The following is a 23,831-nucleotide window of genomic DNA, read 5'->3' as shown; positions in this document are numbered from 1 at the left end:
CACTCCTCCACTCTTTTTATTTGCTCGTGTTTCAGATTCAAATTTGAAGTTGGGAGGGGTTGATTCCACTAGCACTGCATGACAAACTAGTGGTGGACCCTTCCCCACATAGATACATAGTGCAAATTTAAAGCAGCTGTTTGGTTATATCTGCATTTTCCTTGGTGTGTAGCAACCACAGTGTAGAATGATCTGTAATTTGTCCTAAACACGCACAGCACATTAGTCCAGCTAGTTACAGTACTTCTGACGCAGGTGTGTCCTTTAAGGCTTGTAGTGAAGTAATTGGCGGTAAAATCCCGCGTTGGGTCGGGCTGAAGGCCTAGCAGACTGGACCTGGCTGTGGGCTCTATCAAAGGAAAGTTTCTCCTGTGCCATCAAGTAGCCAATCACAATGGAAGAAGAACGTGATACTCCCGCATTGCAATGAACCAGCACTACTCCATTCTAAAAAAAAAAGGAACACAATTTATTAACTATCAGCAATAATAATACCATAATACTAGTCCATACACCATTTAGTTCCTTTTATTTTGGCAGCATAGTCAAACAATTTTTTCTCCAACTGAACACAATGTGGTTACACTTTATATTTATTATTATATATTACAGCATAGCTAGAAAATTCAAAATCAACTAACTTGGACCAAGTAAGACGACATTTACTGAAGGAACTAAATCTAACTGCAAACTCAACATGAAATGGCAGCTCTCTCCTCGCACATCACCAACCTGTTCTCTGGCCTGATTAATGAAGCTGCTGCATTCCTCCAGATAAGCAGTGATGTTGGTGTCTGGGAGGTCCAGAATTTGCACTGTCTTGTAGACCAGCTGTTCTGGAAATGGATTGGACACGCCATAGGCCACATTCAAAACATGGGTCACCTAAGACACCAGTGCAAAATATTAACCCTGTGTTTCCGTTTAGATGTCTGAATAACTCAACCAAATATAGGTAACTGAACTAAGATGGCAGAGGAAGAGAAAAGGTTGAGCGCTTCACTAGGTCATAAAAAAATTAAAAAATAGCTTTACAGGTGCTCTACAAAGGTTAAATTTGGAATTCTCAACAGAATGTTGTCCTTACGGTAAAATGTAGAAATGGACAAGGTACAAACACGAGGCACACCGACTGAATATATTAAAAGTCCCTTATTACATGGAGAGACACCAACACATTTCGACCAGCAAAATGGTCTTTGTCAGGGCATAAAGAGAACTATGAACTATGCTTCAGGACTAAAAAATATATATAATAGGGCTAAATAAATATCAAATTGAGATTTCTCTGACAAGCATTGTAATTGCAATTATATTTGAGATTTATGTTGTAATAAGATTCTGTTCCGTTCATTTTAGGGCATTTAGAAGAATTCTAATACACGAACTACATTTCAGAATGTACAGACCTATAAACATGGATTTTTTTATTTATTTCATGAATAACTATTGTTTCTAAAAACAAAACTGATACTAACAATATTTGTTTTGAATTCACTGACAGACCTGATGTGTGCGGAGGGTCTCCATGTCATGGGCTGCATCCTGAGATGCTGTAAAAATGCAGAATACAACGACAGAGAAAAAATAGAGAAACTCCAATAAACGTATGCTCATAAATAATCTGAACAAATCATTTAGGCCGATATATAAAAGCAAATAAACCCGCCCCTGTTGACACATTTTGTATATATTCATTAGATACTGACAGGTATTTTACCTACGTTAGTATAGTAACCTAAGTGCTGTATTAAAAATGACTGAATTGGTTACGTTTATTAAAAAGAAAAGTTCGTACCAAGCAGTAAAAAAGGTCGAACTACTCCAACCTGAAGATCCAGGCTGTGATCCAGCACAATCCCACAGCCCTCGTCCAGCGATTCCAGGTGCTCCTCTCCTGCATCATTCCTAGTCTCCAGCAGCCTCTTCCCCGTCGCAGTGGTCACACAGGTGCTCTGCTTCTTCAGCCGAGATTTGGAGAATCCCTGGATCTCGTGGGCCAAAGAGTGCATGAGAAGATGCGATGGGAGCACGGGCTGTGCTATCTGGTCTTACGGTCAATTCTTGTGTGACAAAAACAGAGTTACTTTGAATATGACAGTGAAAATACAATACAATAAGACGATGAATTAGAATGAAAAGTCTGAATTAAACTAAAGCTTCAAGCAGATCATCATAACCATGGTCCACTTCCACACCTCTCCGAATGTCGGAAATACGTCACAATGATACGTTCAAGTGAGCCGCGTGAAATTAGTCCCCACAAAATTGCAGATTTGTGCATAGCATAACTGCTGTAATAATCAAGTGCATCAGTATAACAGTCAATTGTTAATCCAAAATGAATGTTTATATTTCAATATTAATTCAAATGTTCCATAATTGCCATTTCCGGGCCTTAGGTTGGCTTTCACACGGTCCAGCAGCAAATATATTGGTTAACAGACGTAATAAATGAGTAACTCTGTTTCTTCTTAGTTACATGTCATAATCTTAACTAATTGTACTCACTAAAATCCCAACAGGAACGTAGCTAAACTTTCATGATGGTAAATGACTCTCACATGTCTCTTGTCTTTAGGCGTTTAGTAGCTACTGTCAATGTTCCGCATGACCGTGAATCCTTCGCGGCTGCAGTGACAGACAGGACAGCCCTCCCCCCTCATCCGCCTCTCCCGTCCCAATTCTCCCCTCAAACCCACAAACGAGCTGGACACGACGGGCTGGAGTGTCCCTACGTTCGGAACATGGACTGCTTCCACTAACCCTACCATCAGTGCTGTTGTTTCGGAGCCGGGGGACCAGACACTGCTGGATACTATACACACCAGACGCGGAGGAGCCTCTTTCTTTCTGGTCCGAGCCGCTGCCTGAAGCAAGCGAAGATGTCTCGGGGTGTGATCCAGCCCAGCCAGCAAAAACTGGCTGAGAAACTCACCATCCTCAACGACAGAGGCATCGGGATGTTGACCCGTGTTTATAATATCAAGAAGGTGCGTAAGCACTCAGCGTCTCATAATAATGCATAGCTGTAATACTATGCACTGAGCCCTCCTAAACACCAGACCATTGACTATCGATTAATAAAATGCATCGTATTTTGGCTGTAGATTTGGTTATAAAACATTTCTTCACACAAATATGGCACCCTGTGTTTATAAAGTAAGCTGTGGGCACCGTCAGCTCAAAGCTGTTAGCTTGCGGTATAGTCCACAGATTTCATTGGTAGAAACACCTCTAAAATACTTGTTTTTGTGCGGTGAATTATTAAAATGAGTTGGATATTAAGTACGCACAGTTAATATATACTCTGCTTGATGGAATTGAAGCTATAGTACAGTTTCTAGGCCATCGATTAATGGAGCTTAATGGCGGCCGCTTCTCGCTAAGCTAACCTCCGTTAGCCACCGGGCGTCGCCTCTGCTTTACAGGGCCAGAGAATTTCCCTGTAGTACAGAGTGAATAGTCTTTATGTTTCACATTTAATATAGCATTACGTTCTTATTTTGAATCTTGTTATAAGTCATATTATCAGGCCATGTACCCTACAATGCAGAATGTTTTGAACTTTGAAAAAAAATGCATTATTTTTGTTGTAGACTGATATGATATTAGAAATTTTACAAAAAATTAAAAAACTTCGAGTTTGTATTTGCAGCCAGGTATTCACATTTGGATCAGATACACAGGCAAACATACAAGATCTCATTTTTAGTTTCTAAACGTTTGAGAAAATAACTGCACAGATGTTATAACCCAAACTAATCAAACTTGATATTTATTTATCACATCTCACTTCCTTAAAATCACAGTATGTAACTTTTTATCCAAAAGTAGAGTATAATGTAAGCTTTGTTTCTTTTTATTGTGTTTATTGCTCTGAAAAAACATTAAAAAAAAAAAATATATATATATATATATATATATATATATATATATATATATATATATATATATATTCTCACTGTAAGCCAGCTTGCATCTCCACAAACCTGACTTATTTGGCCTAGAGGAGGGTCTCCCCCTGCTTGTTTCCATGGAAATGTTGTTCCTTAGACTATAATCCTCCACAGTATAACATAAAACTTATCCATCTCCAATGTTCCATAGTTGGTTCTCACTTTTTATTTCAAAGGAATCATGCAGGTGCCATGCCACCTCCAGAAAGTTATGTGCCGTACCTTTAAGCCTCCCCTTCCCCTAGTATATAAACATACATGTTCTCTATGAGGAGCAGAAATTGGCTTGTCTAAAATCTTTATTTTTTCTGCCTCTGAACAACTTGTTATTATGGCTCTGTGTGTGTGGTCATCATTTAACTGTGGAAGGATCAATCTGTTTCACTGTTCTAATTTGACCAACACATTTTGCTTTAGTCATCATTCATCAATCACTCTTTTACACTGAGAAAATTTCAGGCTTGCTTCTGCACAGAACTTTAAGCATTTCTCTTCCTGCTGCTTTTTGATTGAATAATGCATCTTTTTACTTATATAGTGGCCTCATGTCTATTTTTCAAACAATACAACGACAACAAATCCAAAAATTATAAAAGCATAATCTTTGGTTGTTTATCGGATCCAGGTGTAAATACTATCTTAGGTATAATATAATTTCACGTAAGATAAAATCTGTGATGTCTCTTTGACATTTGATGTAATATTGAAATCATGTTTATAATGTCAGTGTTAGTAGTGATTCTTGTAATACATCTGGAGGGAGCTGATGGATTACCTGGCCTGAATCTAGCCTTTAATTGAGGGTGGTCCTCTTGATCACAACTTTTCATGTGGACATTTACTCTCTGCTCCACATGCTGCAAAATGAGATGAATATACATGTTCTGTTTTGATCATTTAATTCTTAACAAAGTGGCTGTAACACTGAGCTTTGGGTGGGATGTGATGTAAATGACAGCATCTGTATTAAGATGGCTCTTTGGTTTTGATTTCTTTCTCTTCTTCTCTCCGTTCCAATGCTTCCCCCTTCTTCTATCCAGCAAGGACAAGTTTGGAAGGTTTGCAAGTTTCTCACCTTCCACTGACAAACCCTCCATCCTCCTTTCTCCCTGCTCCTGGTTTTCCACCTCTGACCTGGTCCTCTCTCGAGCCTCTCTCCTGTCTCAGTCTGACTCCATTCAAGTCCAATCTTTGTTATTCTGTGCACAATACAACCATACTAAGTTTTTAAAAAGATGAGTTTTTGTTGTATGGAGTGTATAACAGATACAACATAGCAGTAGGGGGGCGTGGTGTACATACACAATATCTTTGCTCTCCAGCCTCAAGAAAATGGACAAGATGCAAGCTTGAGCCTCACTGGGTTACTTTAGAGGAATAATAATCATAATAAGTCTTGTTAAGCTGCATCAGATTCAGTCTCAGGTCATTATGCAACAACATGGTAAAAATGACAGAAAATTTAGTTCCAGACCAGAGAAGAGTTAAAATATATATTTTAATGCTCAAATAAACAGTGGACAGCCACATTGTTTTAATGGAGCTTTTTTTGACAAGTTCCTCAGTAGTAAAATTTGTATATGGGCCCATAGCCACTTAGTAGATGTAAGATTTACAGTGAGATAACTGAATTGGCTTGCTGGTAGGCTGGTCAGAGCAAAGGCAGGTTTTTAAATGTAATGGTGAGAGCATAGAGTCACAATCATGAGCCTTTATTAGCCTTAATTATTATTTATGTTCAGCAACATGGTACTTCAGATATGGTTATGGTTGTGGTTAAGGTTAGGATCAGTCTCCTGGAAATGAAAGTCAATGTCATGTCCCCAAGATGCATGAAACTCCAACATGCATGCCCTTATAATAGATGTTAAGGCTCTTGGACAGCTATACAAAGCCATACTGATCTCTTTCATTTATTCAAATTGATTGACTGTTCAGTCCTATTGGAGTATGCTCTTGTGGAAAATCATTGACCAAAGTTTTGTGGGGCTGTCTTTTGCCCCTCACTTGAGTTTCCTTTCACCCATTTTTCGGATAGACTTCTGCTGACAGCAGTGCAAAAGTAAAATCATATGGAAATGCCCTTCTTATCTTGTATAGTTTCTTATCACCAGAGATCATCAGCTCTCAGACCTCTCTGTTCACTGGTCCTTTGTCATAAGGCCGTGTGAGTTCAGTTGCTGTCCAGAATGGAGAGAGGACGGACAGGATTCAGGTCTGCATTCTCCACCCATTCTGTCATTCTCCACCATCAGTCCCACCCAAACCACGACGGCTCACTGCACTCAAGTGGCTAGTGCTTAATGTCACTGCTGTGTGAGGCTTCCTTCTCTGCCCACAGTATGGAGCTAGCTCTATAGTCAAATATGTGCCAAAGCCCTTTCAGGACTAGAACTGATTAATTTTGTTCAGTAATTAAGAGCAGCCGTAAGTTTGTGAGAAAAGATTGTAGTCTCTTGACCCTAAGCTATAATGGTTATTTGTCAATAACTCTTACCTTGTCCTAGATCAAGCTGCGGGTTCAATGACAAAGGATCAATCCATGTAGAATAGATGTCTGTGATCCCCTAGTTCCACAACTCTCTCACTGGGCAAAAGTCTTAAGGGCCGAATGTGTTTTTGAATGAGTGGCAAAACATATTCACCCTTAACATTTTGGTCCAGGTGACAGAATTGAAATTTCTTGTCCATGTACAATATTTAACATCAGATTTCTGATGGGATTTCATTCATCTTGGAAATGCCAATGTTTTTAAGAAATAAGGAAAGAATGCCAACATATCTGGTGCACTCATACCAAATGTGCATATTTCTCGTATTATGTGCATTCAAAGTAAGGTGATGCTCAATAAAAACAAGGTGTTGGAAACCGTCATTTTACCGACAGGTTATCTTTGCTCAGTCCTGACCCACCACCAAACCACTCATGCTGATGTCTGATATGTGAACTGTGGGTCCCTCTTATGACAGGTGGTTTAGTCAAACACACTGACACCACTGCTCCACTGGCTGCAGGTAATTTTTATGGCTTTAGCACCTCTTTTCCTGCTCATAGGAACTTGTATGGTCCCAATGATGGGTTGTGTGGACCTAACCCTGCTTAGATCTTTTGCAATAATTGACAATCTCCTGGAACCTCCTTGCTTTGGAGATTGCTCTCAGAAGAAATGTAGTGTTGTCTTTTCAAGTCTGCCTATGCTTCCATGCTTGGAGGTTTATAGTTCTGAGTTGGCTATGATGGCATACTGATAAGTGCATTATATAGCACAAAGCTTTTTAAGCTACTGAACTGAGTTGGTGCCAGACACCATTTAAAGAGACAGTATGTAAGGTTTAGATTTAAAATTTAACAAACATGACTCATCTGGTCCCAGATGGTATGATACGAAAATCATTTATTGATTTTACTGATAAAAAGTGTATTGATTTATTCTTAATTACAAAAACATCGTGCATGACAAGTTATTAATGTTATTAATGGAATTAATGTAATTTGGTGTTTTGGTTCTCTAGCCAATCAGAAAGCACAGTGAACCTCACATGACTCTCTCATTTGGGTTGCCAATTTCAGTGTTAAAATTTAGTTAGTTTAAACCAATGATATCTCAGGAATGAGAAAAATGTGTGTCCACTATCTGCAAGTTAAGGCACTGGCAAACAAACTAATGTAGCTTCACACTGTTTGCTGTTTAGCAAAATTATTTTATTCTGTCATTTACAGCCCTATGTTAAAGCCATTTTTGTAAAAAATAAATAAAAATAAAAAATGTTTGAACAAGTAGCAACTTGTATGGCCTGAAAGCCTGACGAAACACTACTGCACACTACTGCTTTTCCTTTATAGAAAATGTAAAAAATGTGCTCAGTGAACTATGTAAAACAGTACATAGTCCACAACTAAAGAATTGGAGCTTCTGGGCCAGTTACATTTTTCATTTCAGAGAATAATACAATTGGTCTGATGTCTGATTATTTTCTATTTGATCCAATCTGTGTTATTCCCAGTTTGTCCTCAGCAGTTCAAAGGGAAATGGAAAAGACACAGGTGTATGTTAATGTTAGCACATTCATAAAAACACACTAATTATATGATATCACAACTAAATGCCTTTTGTAATTATTTTTTCAAAAAATTTTAAGTTAAGTAGTGAACTTTTCTATACGACCAAAGAATCAAGATATATTATTACTGTAATGCTACTTACATATTTGATCATCTCTATAGTTAAATGATTCTCAATACTTCCCAAAAGAGTTTGTATTAGATAAAAAAGAAAAAAAAGTTTTCTTCCCATAACTGCAGTTTGTTTTGATGTTCTGTTAAATCTTCTTTCCCCTGTCCTGTATGTTGATGTAAACCTTTGTTCATCCAACAATGATTCATAGTAACAAAGATTTTATTAAAATTGTACCCATGATAAATATTGTGCCCCAAAATATAGACCCAGTTTTCAGATATTGGATGATAAGTTGATATAGTAATAATAATGACAGAATGTTTTGTCTGGATATGGAAATAATGTAATACTTTTTTATTTCCAAAATCAGCACCTGACAACTAATAGCACTGTGCATTGTGACTTCTGTAGTTACAGAAACAACAACAACATTGCAAATGGCTGGATGGCGACCTGATAGTGCTAACTGCTGGTGAATCATTCACTTGATACAGTAACTCCACCCAGTATATTTATACTGGCTAAATCTGAATGCCAACTAAGCTTGAATGTCTTATGCAGTTACATTAGTGCATACTACAGTCAGACTGACATTGCATAGCCTTCACTCTTTTCTACATTTATATCTATATATATATATCTATTTCTATCTATCAAAGCGATCGCTCAATCGATAGATAGATATATATACACACACACGCACACACATTTGATAACCACCCTTTACGCAGTGGTTAGTGTTATTATGTAATACGCAGTAGATTGGAGGAAAAGCCCATGATCATTATTTTTCACCTGCCACAAAAACAAAAAAAAGAGAACATCAATAATCAATTTATAAATTGAATAATGAAATAATTTATGTTTTGAAGACCAGTGCTAAATAGATCTCTTATCCTCAGTGAACATGGAACTCAGCCCTCTCATTAATATATATGACATTAAAATATCATTATTGGTATTTTATTGTCAGTAATATTGATGTCACACAATATTGCAGTATATCATGATATCTACTAGAAACCCCCTCCCCCACACCTCCATTGATATACACTGATGTGTGTGTCCTTTTTATCCCTGTATTTTTAGTCTCTGTACCTCTTTGAAAGCATGATCGTACTGGAGTATTTGTGATGTAGCATAGCCCAGGGTTTATATAAGATCTAAAGTAGAGGACTAAGCGCACAGCCCAAGGGGACACCAGTGTTCAGGTATGGCCAGTCTCCTGCTATCAATTCATACATGTTTTGAGCTTGTCCTGTCAGTTTAGCTGGTATACTAGTAGTTCACTAAAGGCCGCCACACACTACAGGAGAATTTGCCCGACTTTGGCTGTGAATTTCTTCTCCCAGAGTTCGAGGAGGCGTTTGTGTCATAGTGTGCTATGTTGAAGCTGCTGCGCTCCTCGTGTGTGGCATCTCTGAGCTGCACTGTCAGATTGTAACCATCAAACATGAGCAATGCTACGGTAACAGCCAATAAAACAGAACGTCAGAGGCAGAGGGGTGACAGAGACACAAGATACAAACTCGAGCTATAGCGAAAATAATGAGAAGACTTTATTACTCACCTCTCGTAAAGTGGTAAATTTAAAGTACGGCATCTCATCCACATCATCCATAGAAATTGTTAATGAGAGTGAGGTGGGAGTACTTCCTCACGTGTCTGTTTACATCCACACAGCGCATGGATCGAGGTGAAGATGCAGATTAGCAATAGTGACTCTTACTTCCTGTGGACTTTATCACCAGTCTTTTGTGCTTTAAAAATCATGTAGCTAAAGTTCACACATAATAATTTAACAGTTTTGACTTGTATCTAAACTGAAAGTGCAGTGCTCTGATCTTCTGAGCACTTAAGAGTCTTAAAGTGAGTGGTTTTACTGTAGACAGGAAACAGCTGACACACTCACAACTCTATAGTCTGTGGTCCGCAGACATATCTCGCTGCACTCTTTGCAATTGGAGATTTTAAGTCTCATAACATCCTTGTGTCTGTAGTGTGTGCTATTTGTCACACGTTTAAAAATCGTTTAAGACCAAAAAAATCCTGTATTGTGTGGCGGCCTCAAGTTAACAATGAACACACACCAAGAAGCCACACCAAGAAGCCAAACCTTTGAGTGGACCATGGTTATTTATCTGTTGAGAGAAAAGCATGAACAAATCTGTCAATTTAAAGACCGAAGTTCTTGCGTCTGCCATATAATTATAATTTTTGATCCCCTGTATTTTATAATCTGCACATTTTAAATCGCAATACTCATCTGAAACAATTTAATAAAAGAAATAAGTCCACTAAATTCTGTGTTTAAAAAAAACAACAGTGGTTCCCAATGGGATCATCGGCATAAACGTCATCACAAGAAAGTAGTGTTGCTGTCGGCACCTCCAATGTACAGCTGCATATCATGCTAGTGAGCAGCTGACTTTTTTTCTTCATTTGTACCAAATTGACTATGCATATCACCAATTGAGAAAATAAAATTGGAGAAGGAAATAAGTACAGAGCAGTTGGCATTTGTGAGCTGTGGTAAGAAGGGAAAATAAGCGATTTAAGATAAAATACAAAATAAATCCAGATACACCTTTGAGAGGGTAAATGAGAAGGGGACACACTTATAACATGATTAAAGTTGATTTTGGTAGGTCAACATTAAACTGATTACAAAAATGCATTGACAGATGCATCAGGGATGTGTGTCACATATTCTCACACCTATGTTATAACTGTGTAAGAGGGTAATGCAAAGTTGTGAATAACAGCCCGCTGTAAAATTAATTTGCCCATAGGTGATACAGTAACTTGAGGTAAATATTGGGTCAGTGACATATATAGTGCTTGCTCCAAGCTAAGAGCTGCTCTTGTGGCCTAATGCTGCTAAATATATGAATGTTGCAATGTTAGGAAATAAGTCGACTTTAATTTACTCTTACCACAGAACTGGTGGCCAGAGATATTCCGATCCAAATGTAACTGAAGTTTCCATCATCAAGCTTTTTAGCCATGACTTAAATGAACCTTGAGACTGTGCACCTCTGAGCATTTTAGAAGACACTGTAACACAAGGAAGAAGAGAACTGAATATTTTCACAATTGTGCATAAAGTGACCAAGTGTTGGGATAATGTTGGACATGTACACACATCATATGTATTTGTGGCTGTGACAACAATTCATGACAGCATGAAACATAAGTGTGAACATGTAGCTGCCTTTTTTTTTTTTTTTTTTTTTTTTACAAAACAACGAATAATGTTGCCTTACTACATTGCACCTACTGTATGTGCTCTGTATTTGGACCTAGGCTGGGTTCACAAAATGTTAAACTATTCATTCACCTCTAATTAGAAATATTGGCCATAAGTTATGCCATTGCCAAGGCATCTGCATTTTCATATTTTGACAACAAAATGATCACATCACATGAACAAACCCCAATGTGTTGTAAGTGGTCGGCGCCCACACTGAACCCATCTCTCTCTGTTGTGTGTTACAGGCATGTGGAGACCCCAAAGCCAAACCTTCTTATCTTGTGGATAAAAACCTGGAGTCTGCCGTTAAATTCATTGTCAGAAAGTTTCCGGCTGTAGAAACACGCAATAACAATGTGAGTATGCAAACTCTATCTTCAGTATTTTTAGATCATATTTTGTTTGTGTTGTCTTCCTTCTGAAATGCCTATTTCTTTTTGTCCTGGGACTACCTAATCTTATATAACATAGTAAAGATGTAACATCAGTATCCTGTCAATGCTTGATGATCAAAGTTCTCTGTAAAATTGTATGATAATATTTTATATTTTAAGTGTTTGGAAAGAAAACATAAGAATGAAAAATGAATGAAAAAACATAGAAAACACAAGTCTGTACTGTGGAGATGCATCTCCCACAAACTTGACTTTTTTGGCTTTGAGGAGAGAGACCATGTTTGGAGGGTCTTTTGTCAGTAATCTTCTACAATATCTGAAGTATGGTTTTCCAACTATTTTCATGCAATTATGCAGGTGCCACCTTCAGGAAGTAATTACTAACTACTAAGTCAGCATTGATTGATTGATTGCATTTATATAGCGCCTTTCAAGATACCCAAAGCGCTTTACAGTTCATTATTCAGTCACTCCACACTCAGTGGTGGTAAGCTATTATTGTAGCCACAGCTGCCCTGGGGCAGACTGATGGAAGCGAGGCTGCCAATCTGTGCCATCGGCCCCTCCAACCACCACCATCTCTCACACACACACCACTTTCATACTAGGCAATGTGGGTGAAGTGTCTTGCCTAAGGTTAAAACAACAGGGTTTTTTTTTTTGCCACTGGCACCCCACTGTGGCACCTGGAATTCCTAGCAGTCTTCCATCCAAGTACTAACCAGGCCCAGGCTTAGCTTCTGATATCTGATGGGATCAGGCTTTGACAAGCTGGTATGGCCACAGTTGAGTTAAGTAAAGACATTTGATAGAAATGGCGTTTTCCACATGTTGTTTCATGTTTAAGGCTACAGCTAGCTAGACTGTAAATGCATAAACATGGTACTCCCACAAGATTTAGTCTAGTTTACAAAGAAACATGATTTTTTTTAGACTGCATAATAACTCATCTAGAGCACAACAATCAAAGGCATGATGGAGACTGGAGTTATGTGGTAACAATGCCCATGATGCAGTGATTTAATAACATTTAATATTAATATTATTAAAATTATTATTAAACCTACAAACCTAAATGTTTTGATAATGTGGTGGTTTTTTAAAATGTACTGTAAATAGACAAAAACTCTACCTGCACTGTAGATTGAAGCAGTTAAATAATGCAACTATCAGAGGTGAGTGCTCAGAACTGCATGGTGGATCACCACCACATGACATAACACAGTGCAACCCTGAGTGTTTTAAGCTGTCATGAGTGAGACAGCCTAAACAAGCAGGCGTAGACACAACACACAACTACAGGTATGTTATTGATGAGGAAACAATGTTCTCTCGGTTTCGCCTAAAACATTAAAATTGTAAAGCATCAAAAGTATTTGTGTTGACTGTCTCTGTGTGTCTGTTTGGAGCCGCCGTGTGACTGCTGAGGCACTGGCTGGCACTGACCTGAAGTGTGCAGACTGTCTTACATTATTATCTGCTTTGTTTTTGTCCGTTTGTGTTTTGCATGACGCTAACATGACGCTTATACCGGACATGTGCTTTTTGGTAAGTTTGTATTTGAGTTTGTACCTAAAGTATTTTTCTTTTAAGCTCCATTCCTGTGGCTTTTTGCTTTGCTCTGCTTTTTCTGGGTGCTCCTTTCTATGTCTCTCATTGGCTGTATGCTGTGTGCTTGGTTTAATCTCGTAGACTAGAAAGGTGAAAGAGTTGGGAGTCTGAATGACCTCTTACTACAGGCAGTTTCAATCACTTTGTGAAGAAATTCTGTTATAAATTCCATTTCAAATGAAGATTAATTTCACTATAAGAATGTGTGAGTTTGTTTATCTTTTTGGGTCTTGAGTAGACCCATCTTTTCTCTTTTCTACAGATTCACAAAATAAACAAAAACATAGATGATAGAGAAATAGTGGATCAGTGATATTTGTACATTTATATTCATTTGAAAAGAAAACTTCCACTGTTTCTGCTGTCTATGCTTTTGCTAGGACATTTAACAGATCTGTTTTAAAAGATCTGATTTTCTTGTATACTCTTGTGATCTGTTCATCATAAATGACTCTTTGAACACATTTTCTTTATTGCAATGACCAGTTTCTTATCAAATTCAACTGCATCAGCATAATCATATCATCATTACAGACCTGCATATAGTGATGGGAGTGAATATTTAATATTGTGTCCTTTCTACAGCAACAGTTGGCTCAGCTCCAGAAAGAAAAATCTGAGATTCTGAAGAACCTGGCACTCTACTATTTCACCTTTGTGGATGTGATGGAGTTCAAAGTAAGAATACAAACAGGAGCAACATTTTATATATATTATATATAACACCTGTGTGTTTTAAATGTCTCCAGGACCATGTCTGCGAGCTCCTCAACACCATCGATGCCTGCCAAGTTTTCTTTGATATTGTAAGTATATTCACACCCAAGGTAAAAGAAGAGTGATGCACACTCAAATGCACTAGCAATATTTCTGAGGCATTTTGGATATATAAGATACATGTCGATTTTTAGAAAACCCTGAGCAGCAAGCAAAAAAACAAAAAAAAAAACAAACAAGAGGCATGCCATTTGAGCTCCTTTCTCTAAGTTTTTTTTTTTTTTCCACACAAATGGCTACAAAGAAGAAAAAAAAAAAAAACAGTCTCCCACATTCTAACCGAATGCCTTACCTAATGAGTTATCACTCCAGACATGTGTGCAATATACTAGGAAAACACAGTGTTTGATTTTTGATTCTTTTTTTTCCATTGTCCTCATCAACAGGTGAAAAAAAAAATTGAATAGAAATGGAGCCTAATAACTTGCCTGTTATTTTGTTTTTTTTTCTTGCTTCAAATTTCAAACTTAAGATATTTGGAAAACAAATAAAACATACTCAGCCCTGATTATGATCGATACAAAAGTAGTAACTTGATTTTTATTTATTTTTTTTGTATTTTTAAGACTGTGAACTTTGACCTCACAAAAAACTACCTTGATCTGGTGGTGACTTACACTACACTGATGATCATTCTCTCTCGGATTGAGGAGAGGAAAGCCATCATTGGACTTTACAACTATGCTCATGAGATGACCCATGGAGCCAGGTAATCCCATTATTTCATATGTATTTGAAACTTCTCAATGATAATTGTATTGGAATCAAATGGCAAGAACTGTGCTAAAATGAACAATTGCAAACTCTGTCAGATATGCTAGTGAATGCTTTGAGATCACAGTGGAACTTCCACTAGCATCACACACTGTAAACTGCGCTGCGCCACGTTAAAGGGGGAATGCTAATAGCGCTTTTTTAAATATGCTGTTGTCCACAGTGACAGAGAATACCCACGCTTGGGCCAGCTGATCGTCGACTATGAAAACCCTTTGAAAAAAATGATGGAAGAGTTTGTCCCACATGGGAAGGTAAGTTTACGGGACATTGAACCTTTATTTTCATGTCTACACTTAGTTTGGTTTCCATTTCCGTATCTGTAGTGCCACAAATTGTTTGAGTAGGATTGCAGCTAAATAAAAAACAGCTCTGGTATATTTCACCATGCAAATGAACCCTCAACTTTTTGGACAAACTGAGACAAATTACATGACCTGGCACTAGTGGTTAACAGTGATATTGTCATACACACTGTACATGTCAGTGAAACAGTGAATGACCTTTTTGGTGTATTTAACTAGTTTTGGCATTGGCTCTTCTGCCTCCTCTCTTCCAGTCTCTGTCAGATGCCCTGATCAGCCTGCAGATGGTCTATCCACGGAGGAACCTTTCGGCTGACCAGTGGAGGAACGCTCAGCTGCTGTCACTCATCTCTGCCCCATCCACCATGTTGAACCCTGCCCAGTCCGACACGGTCTGTCTCACTCACAGCCCCTGTCATTTAATAAGCACACTCACTGCACCACTCACTGTTATCTGTTATCTTTACTTTCAGATGCCTTGTGAATATCTGTCTTTGGATGCTATGGAAAAGTGGATTGTTTGTAAGTAATATAGTAGCGTAAATATCGCTTGTGTTCTATCAAAGCCCTACTTCTTAACATTTCTGGTGCAATTCATTAAGATGGAACATGGTCTTGCAATGCTATATAAAGTAAAACGATACATTGGGATATTGTCCATGGCAATTCACTTTCCATGGAGACAAGTAGGCAGTGCAACCATGTCTTTGCAGAGTTACAGGTCAGCTCTATGGAGAGGCAAACCCACTCACTATTAGGGGTTTTTTTCCCCCACTGTATTTAATGCAATAAAAATCCATTATGAAAGTCATGCTTTTTAATCTGTTTTGGGTTTGGGTGAGAAACCTGGTTATGTGGACATGTTTCTGCTCTCATAGGCTCATTTGTTTTTGTGCAGTTGGTTTTATCTTGTGCCACTCAGTGCTGAACAGTGATACAGCCGCACTCTCTCTGTGGAAGCTGGCTCTGCAGAGTTCCACCTGCCTATGTTTGTTCAGAGATGAGGTTTTTCACATCCATAAGGCTGCTGAGGATCTGTTTGTCAACATCCGAGGGTACTGCTTATTCCAAATAATATATATATTTTTTTGAATAAACCTATCTGGTTCTTCAGAGAAATACCCCTGATGAATGTATCCTTGTCTGATAACATAGTCACTGCAAATGCCACAACCTTGATTTGATATTATAATGTTACACCATCCCAGATGCACGCTGTGTAGAATTTGACTCAAAAAGTGTTACACTTATCATATAACATGTAACACAGAGGGAGACTATTTCCTTAAAGACAAATTATCTTTTCTCTTTTTAAAGCTACAACAAACGAATCAATGACATCAGAGAGTGCAAAGAACAGGCCCTGTCCCATGCGTAAGTTTGACTTTATTGTTTCTACACTTGGCTGCTTTTGCCTTTTTTGCTTCTCTTCCTTCCATAGTGTCATCTTTTTACATTTCTCATTCTTCCTTGATGGTTTTTGAAATTTCAGAAATGCGTAATTGTTTTTATGTCCTGCAGAGGCTCCATGCACAGAGAGAGGCGCAAGTTTCTCAGATCTGCTCTGAAAGAGCTGGCCACTGTCCTTGCTGATCAACCTGGACTCCTCGGGCCTAAGGTATATTTAATAATATAATATATACAGTAAACTACATATGAAGTTACAAGTGACTACAAGTAACTTAATCTGTTCTAGTTAAGGAAGTGGAACTAAGAACATTATTTAATCATATGTTGTGGATTCCAACTGCATTTATCTGAAGTTACTGTGGTTATTCCTGTTCCATTTACCCCACTTTTCTGGCATTGCTTTCAGGCTCTGTTTGTGTTCATGGCCTTGTCTTTTGCTCGTGATGAGATCATATGGCTGCTTCGACATGCAGACAACATCCAAAAGAAAAGCACTGATGACTTCATAGACAAGTAGGCACATGACATTGAGTTAACATGCCATGGATATTATGCTCTTATTATTTATTACTATTTCCTGCTGCTTTCTTTTATTCTGATGGGCAGGCACATTGCAGAGTTGATTTTCTACATGGAGGAACTCCGAGCTCACGTCAGGAAATATGGCCCTGTCATGCAGCGTTACTATGTGCAGTACCTGTCTGGTTTTGACGCTGTGGTGCTCAATGAACTGGTGCAGGTACAGTTCATTTGACTGGACTTTGTCTGTCAGCTGTGCCTTTTCTTGTGTTTTAAAAACACCAACTAACCAAGACTTGTGTGAACTTTGCAGAACCTGTCAGTGTGTCCTGAGGATGAGTCCATAATCATGTCTTCATTTGTCAACACTATGACTTCTCTCAGTGTTAAACAAGGTGTGTCCCCAGCACCTTCTCCATTGTGACATGGAACTGAGAAATGACCCAAGTCTGTTCTTTTGCAGTGGAGGATGGAGAAGTGTTTGACTTCAGAGGCATGAGACTGGACTGGTTTAGACTGCAGGTAAATGCTTCCTCAATATTACGTGCACTCAATCTGTCCTTGAAAGTGATGGCTTACTTTGCTGTCCTCTTCAGGCATACACAAGTGTCTCTAAAGCAAGCCTGGGTATTGCTGACCACAAGGAGCTGGGCAAAATGATGAACACTATAATCTTCCACACCAAGATGGTTGACTCACTTGTAGAGATGCTAGTGGAGACATCAGACCTATCAATTTTCTGGTAAGGCATCATTGCATCAAATTACTTTGTTGGATTGCAATCAGGTTGTCAATTAGAACAAAATGAACATTCAATATTTAACATTTTACTTAAAATAAAAATGTTACTTTAAAAAAAAAAATCTGTGCTGGGCAGTGTTTTTTACATAATGAGTGTTGTGGTTCAGCTTCTACAGTCGTGCATTTGAGAAAATGTTCCAGCAGTGTTTAGAGCTGCCATCTCAGAGCCGCCACTCCATCTGCTTCCCTCTGCTCTGCACACACTTCATGTCCTGTACACACGAGCTCTGTCCTGAGGAGGTGAGGCTGTCTTATGTTGAAGTAAATCTCTCATGTGATTAAATTGTTCTTTCATCTTTTTTTCCTTGTCCTTGCAGCGCCATCACATTGGGGATCGGAGCCTGTCTTTGTGCAACATGTTTTTAGATGAGATGGCTAAACAAGCCCGAAACCTGATCACAGATATCTGCACAGAGCAGTGTACACTCAGTGACCAGGTACATGCGCTTCATGTTGCCCTCTATTCACCTTTTCAGTCTCAGGAGAAACATTGAACTGAGCCTCATGGTGATTTCACACCAAACTCAAATGAACTCCTAGGCATAAGTGATATACTGGTTATGTGTACCTGAAGGCTTAATTAGACGGAGATTATGTGCGCGCATCTGAAGAATAGTGATGTGTGAATCTTTAGATTTTGGTCTACAAAATACTTCATTGACATCATGTTCAGATAAATTGGTTAATTGACAATTTTGCCTTAATAACTGCTTTACGTGATTGTTGCCTACCATGGATACAAAGTCATATTTTTTTCTGTCTTTTTAGCTTCTTCCAAAGCACTGTGCGAAAACCATTAGCCAAGCAGTGAACAAAAAGAGCAAGAAGGCCACAGGAAAGAAAGGCGAGCCAGAGCGGGAGAAGCCTGGAGTTGAGAGCATGAGGAAGAACCGCCTGCTGGTCACAAAGTAAAACTCTCCCTGAATTCAAAGAGACATTTTTGGGAGGAGATTATTAAATTCTTTCTCTTTGTCTGTGCAGTTTGGACAAACTCCACACTGCACTATCCGAGCTCTGTTTCTCCATCAACTATGTGCCAAACCTGGTGGTGTGGGAACATACCTTCACCCCCAGAGAGTATCTGACCTCCCACTTGGAGATCCGCTTCACTAAGTAATAATTTAAATATAAATAAAGGAAAATGCAGTTTTTTTTGTTTGTTTCAAGTTAAAAAGGCATATTTTATTTATTCTACTAAAAAAACATTTGGTGGTTGAACAATGAAAGATCTCATGTATGTTCGCTTATGTTTAGGTCTATAGTGGGAATGACCATGTACAACCAAGCCACTCAGGAAATAGCCAAGCCCAGTGAGCTGCTGACCAGTGTGCGAGCCTACATGACTGTCCTGCAGTCCATTGAAAACTATGTGACCATTGACATCACCAGAGTCTTCAACAATGTACTGCTGCAACAGACCCAGCACCTGGACAGCCACGGAGAGCCTACCATTACCAGCCTGTACACTAACTGGTACATGAACACATGCTCACTGTAACATAACCTGCTCGCCTTTACAGAACCCTTACACACAGTAGTTGAGGCAAATCAGTGAATGTCCAAATTTAAATACATTCAGAGATGTAGTGCCATATTCTGCAAAATAGTTTATTATCTGGTTTTCATTGTAACTGAGAACATGTTCTTAATAGCTTACGTGGGTCAGAGATGGTCTGAGCAAGTTCAAAGGAGGGGTCACATTGAATTTATGGGTTGTATGGTGATAATCTTCTTTACACAATGTCAGGAGAAAGATTTATGTGATGAAAATCCAATATTGAAGCCTATGATTGAAATACATTAAGTGAGTGCTAACCCTTTGAATACAAAATAGTAGATACATTTTTACATCATTGTACTACGTTTGTGTTATAGGTACTTAGAGACTTTGCTGCGTCAGGTCAGTAATGGACACATCGCTTACTTTCCCGCCATGAAGGCCTTTGTGAACCTGCCCACTGAAAATGAACTCACCTTCAATGCTGAGGAGTATTCAGACATCTCTGGTAAGACAAGAGATGCCCTATGGTTGTATTGTACATGCGTGATGACGTGTGAGCTTGTGTGGGTCAGAGAGTGGACATGATCACACGACAACATTATTTACTCATGTGTTTGTGTGTTTTTAGAGATGCGTTCACTGTCCGAGCTCCTGGGACCATATGGTATGAAGTTCCTCAGTGAAAGTCTTATGTGGCACATCTCCTCTCAAGTCGCTGAGCTGAAGGTGAGTCTATTGAAATGCATATAAGATTAAATTATATTTTAAATGATAATAACTTTGTCCCTCTGAATGAATCTGTGCAGAAACTTGTGGTGGAGAACATGGAAGTGTTGACCCAAATGAGGACCAGCTTTGATAAACCAGAGCATATGGCTGCCCTCTTTAAGAAGCTCACCTGTAAGTATAATCAGTCATAAATGTTAAAGTGATTGAAACTTACTATGTTTGGTACAATATTGTGCAAACAAGAAAAGAATCCTGCACAGTGTTAATCCTTGTGAAGTTAATTTATTACATGACAAAACTTTGCAAGGATTGACAATATGCAGGATTCTTTTTTTTTTTTTTTTTATTTAGTTTTTTTTTTCAGCCAATGGATCTACCTGTACATTAATGTGCGAGGTCTGCTGCTCCTTTTTGCTCAAACAACATTGTCAAAAATACCTATACTTTGACTTTTTACAGCTGTGGACAGTGTTTTGAAGAGAATGACCATCATTGGAGTCATTTTGTCATTCCGCTCTTTGGCTCAAGAAGCTCTCAGAGATGTAAGGCATATCCTGTTTTTTGGGGTGGATTCAAACTCTTTATTTTGTCCAAACTGAAACATATTTCTATTTCCAGGTCTTATCATGCCACATACCCTTCCTGGTTAGTTCAGTGGAAGACTTCAAAGATCACATTCCAAGAGAAACGGACATGAAGGTAAAACAGGACTGTAAGATTTTGTGTGTGCGCTTAAAATTTTCTTTTTTATATGTTGCAACAGGCAATCTAAGCCTTGACAATCTAATATCTAAAATACTATTGTATAAATGTGCAGGTGGCCATGAATGTGTATGAGCTGTCTTCTGCTGCCGGTTTGCCCTGTGAAATTGACCCTGCCCTGGTTGTGGCTCTGTCATCACAGAAGAGTGGTAAAGACCCTCTTGGTCTTAAACTGGACCTAGGTCTGAGTATAAATGGATTCATGATTATATGTTTACTTATAGAGAACATCAGTCCAGAGGAGGAGTACAAGATCGCCTGCCTGCTCATGGTGTTTGTAGCTGTGTCTCTTCCCACTCTAGCAAGCAATGTCATGTCACAGTACAGCCCTGCCATTGAGGGTAAGATTCAACAGGCCCTGATTTTTGGGCCCCAGTTTCCAACATATGATAAGTCTCCTGAAAATCTGACATGAAATGTGAAGAGTGTTATGACATGAAATTATGTGCAATATCACTAATAATGAGTAGGGCCTGACATATCTGTTGCCTGCTCAAATCTTAAGCTTAAACTGGGCTTAAGATGTAAATACACATCTTAAGGGTGGTGTAGGACCCTTTTTTGTTTCTTTGGGTTGGGATTAATTTGCGTCACTGTTTACGCTGAGCACAAAGTGACCTATATTTGGTTTGGTCAGGAGAGGGCAGGGTGGAGTCAAGCCTGTAGGAACACACAGGTGCAAGTGTACTGGGACAATCCAATGGTTAGGACTGAAATCGCCAGAAACTAGAAAAGAGACTTACTGACTGTGGCTTCTATTCTGTTCTAGGGAATCCCATTGTTTAATAATAATTATGTGTCTGTAGCAACAAGCAAACACAAATTACAATATTTCAGATTTTTCAGATGGACACATTCCCATTTGTTTGGTTGTAAAAGTTCTGTTGGTGAAAATTAACTCTGTGTAATGCCCTTAACAGGACATTGCAACAACATCCACTGTTTGGCAAAAGCTATTAATCAGATTGCTGCTGCACTCTTCACCATCCACAAGGGGAGCATCGAGGACCGACTCAAGGAGTTCCTAGCGGTAAAATCACTACTATGCCAGTTCACACTTTAGGATTTTAGCTTGGAAAATGGACCTCACAAGACCATAAATCTATAATAATTAAATTGCATGTCTTTTTTTTATTTAATACCACTTAAGGCTAGTTGTTTGTGTGTATTTGTGTTTGACTCTCCAAATATCACAAGTTGTTTTTTGTTTTTTTTGTTAGCTGGCCTCCTCAAGTCTATTGAAGATTGGCCAGGAGACGGACAAAATGACTACACGGAACAGGGAGTCTGTGTATCTGCTACTGGACATGGTAACATTGTCACAGCACAAAATAATGTTCTTAACAAGATGAAGACAATCCCCTGAAAGAGTTTTTGTGCATTTCAGATTGTGCAGGAGTCTCCTTTTCTTACCATGGACCTGCTGGAGTCCTGCTTTCCCTACGTTCTGCTGAGGAATGCTTATCACGCTGTGTACAAGCAGAGCATCAGCGCTAATGCGTAGAGACAACCCACACCCTGACTGACAAATCTGATCACCCCCACTCCTCCCTGGTGTGACTAGCGACACTAACCATTTTCATTTAATAATATATTAATTGTCTAAGAATTTTTTGAGAATCTAATGTGCAATGGTTGTGACATCTACTCACAAACTCTACACTACTTCCGCGAGTTTGTGTTCAAGATGGTTGGATTTTAAGAGAAAGTTGTCCTGAATGCAGCTAAACACCAACACTAAAATGCCCCCAGCTTTTACCTCAGACATGACCAAGAACACAACTTCCGTCAAATTTACTTTTATTTTAGCTGTTGCCTGGGACCACTGCGACAATGGCAGTAGCACAATCTAAACAATATAAATGTGGTATATTTATAATTATCTATAGATATATAATTGTGGCCATCTAATAACTTTATGTTGACAGATTTGAATGCCACAAAGATGGACTTTTTGCTGATGACAGGTGATATCTGTGTTGATGAGACATAATTCTTGTTGCTGCAAATTAGCTTATTACATGGGCATCTTTTCATTTATAAATACTTTTAACGGTAATATTCCTACATTTTGTTACGAGTGCACATTTGTATAACAGTGGTGTTTTTCTTGCTAGCTGTAACATGAACTTTTCTGTGGGTAAGATAGAAATTTGCTTTGATGTGAAATGTCTGTTCTCAATGTTTGTTTTTTATTACCATTTGCCAAACATAAATGACTCATGCCAGATAAATGTACAGCTATAAAACATATGGTCTGCACAGTGCTGTTAAGCTTTTGCACCCTCCTGGATAACTAGATCTGTATTGGTTTAAAGCTATTCAATCTGCCTGGGCTGGTGTGAAGTTGTTCTGGAGTTGTTTATACCCTCCAGAAATCACATGGTAGCTTGATCACTCTCAAATCTTCATCTCACACTACACAAGAGCAGTCCTCTAAACTTTTTTTTTTCCTTTTTGACAATACCTGGCAGTTAACAGATGTCCTGGTATGTTGGATAACTCTAACAAATGTGATCTAAACTGCATTTGTATTTTACACTGTTTCACGATTGAAACACTAAAGTCCTGAAGGGTGCAAACATTTTTTTGACATCAATGTAGGTGTGCAAGTATCCAGGCTGCATGTATCCAGTGTTGGGATGCTGGAGCTGGTCCACAGAGGACTGCTCATTTTCTAGTTTCTGTGACTCCTGTGTAATTGAACTGAATCAAATAAAACGCAGTGTCAGACTACGATGAGTAAAGCAGCACTTTGTACACACAAACCTGGAATCACAAATATAGCTGAGCTGACTGCTCTGTCTCTAGTTGTGCGGTATTGAGTGTTATGCCCAACAGTCAAATGTTGTGTCAA

The 23,831-nt window shown here is 38.6% G+C and overlaps 2 protein-coding genes and 1 pseudogene across 7 annotated transcripts; 1 reads left to right on the top strand and 2 right to left on the bottom strand.

Annotated features, from left to right (window-relative positions):
* Positions 1 to 3,351, bottom strand: LOC110157239 (dual specificity protein phosphatase 19-like). 4 transcript variants are annotated; one of them, XM_055162493.1, is made up of 5 exons: positions 3,297 to 3,351; positions 1,799 to 2,063; positions 1,507 to 1,553; positions 733 to 885; positions 1 to 447 (listed from the first exon to the last, which is right to left on the bottom strand). In XM_055162493.1, the coding sequence occupies exons 2-5, from the start codon at positions 2,010 to 2,012 to the stop codon at positions 265 to 267; spliced, it is 597 nt and encodes a 198-aa protein (XP_055018468.1). In that variant the 5' UTR covers positions 2,013 to 2,063; positions 3,297 to 3,351; the 3' UTR covers positions 1 to 264. The 4 variants fall into 4 exon arrangements, with proteins under 4 accessions (XP_055018468.1, XP_055018467.1, XP_055018469.1 ...); XM_055162492.1 differs by lacking the exon at positions 3,297 to 3,351 and adding an exon at positions 2,512 to 2,631; XM_055162494.1 differs by lacking the exon at positions 3,297 to 3,351 and having other exon boundaries at positions 733 to 831; positions 1,799 to 2,488.
* On the top strand, positions 2,685 to 23,710 carry nckap1 (NCK-associated protein 1). Of its 3 annotated transcripts, none has more exons than XM_055162477.1 (31): positions 2,685 to 2,993; positions 11,636 to 11,746; positions 13,988 to 14,074; positions 14,146 to 14,202; positions 14,740 to 14,882; positions 15,111 to 15,201; positions 15,507 to 15,644; positions 15,726 to 15,774; positions 16,151 to 16,307; positions 16,570 to 16,626; positions 16,774 to 16,870; positions 17,069 to 17,175; positions 17,269 to 17,401; positions 17,495 to 17,576; positions 17,645 to 17,703; positions 17,778 to 17,923; positions 18,090 to 18,222; positions 18,300 to 18,419; positions 18,751 to 18,890; positions 18,964 to 19,095; positions 19,237 to 19,455; positions 19,858 to 19,988; positions 20,112 to 20,209; positions 20,290 to 20,383; positions 20,672 to 20,754; positions 20,831 to 20,911; positions 21,030 to 21,123; positions 21,199 to 21,315; positions 21,895 to 22,004; positions 22,195 to 22,284; positions 22,362 to 23,710. In XM_055162477.1, the coding sequence occupies exons 1-31, from the start codon at positions 2,886 to 2,888 to the stop codon at positions 22,476 to 22,478; spliced, it is 3,381 nt and encodes a 1,126-aa protein (XP_055018452.1). In that variant the 5' UTR covers positions 2,685 to 2,885; the 3' UTR covers positions 22,479 to 23,710. The 3 variants fall into 3 exon arrangements, with proteins under 3 accessions (XP_055018452.1, XP_055018451.1, XP_055018453.1); XM_055162476.1 differs by having other exon boundaries at positions 13,982 to 14,074; XM_055162478.1 differs by lacking the exons at positions 2,685 to 2,993; positions 11,636 to 11,746 and adding an exon at positions 11,790 to 13,333 and having other exon boundaries at positions 13,982 to 14,074.
* LOC129411651 (5S ribosomal RNA) lies at positions 12,460 to 12,573 on the bottom strand (annotated as a pseudogene).
* Positions 23,711 to 23,831: the final 121 nt, after the last annotated feature.

This window comes from Boleophthalmus pectinirostris, unplaced genomic scaffold, assembly GCF_026225935.1.
Source record: "Boleophthalmus pectinirostris isolate CB_2022bp ecotype Guang Dong unplaced genomic scaffold, ASM2622593v1 HiC_scaffold_5, whole genome shotgun sequence".
NCBI lineage: Eukaryota > Metazoa > Chordata > Actinopteri > Gobiiformes > Gobiidae > Boleophthalmus > Boleophthalmus pectinirostris.
Note: the sequence above shows the minus strand (reverse complement) of the source record. Positions and strands in the feature narration are given on the sequence as shown.

Coding starts and splice junctions, on each gene's coding strand:
- nckap1 (XM_055162476.1), top strand. CDS start 2,886: ATGTCTCGGGGTGTGATCCAGCCCAGCCAGCAAAAACTGGCTGAGAAA. Junction 22,005..22,194: donor GACTCAAGGAGTTCCTAGCG/GTAAAATCACTA, acceptor TTTTTTTGTTAG/CTGGCCTCCTCAAGTCTATT. Junction 22,285..22,361: donor TGTATCTGCTACTGGACATG/GTAACATTGTCA, acceptor TGTGCATTTCAG/ATTGTGCAGGAGTCTCCTTT.
- LOC110157239 (XM_055162493.1), bottom strand. CDS start 2,012: ATGCACTCTTTGGCCCACGAGATCCAGGGATTCTCCAAATCTCGGCTG. Junction 1,554..1,798: donor TCGACCTTTTTTACTGCTTG/GTACGAACTTTT, acceptor GCATTTTTACAG/CATCTCAGGATGCAGCCCAT. Junction 448..732: donor TTAATCAGGCCAGAGAACAG/GTTGGTGATGTG, acceptor TTTTTTTTTTAG/AATGGAGTAGTGCTGGTTCA.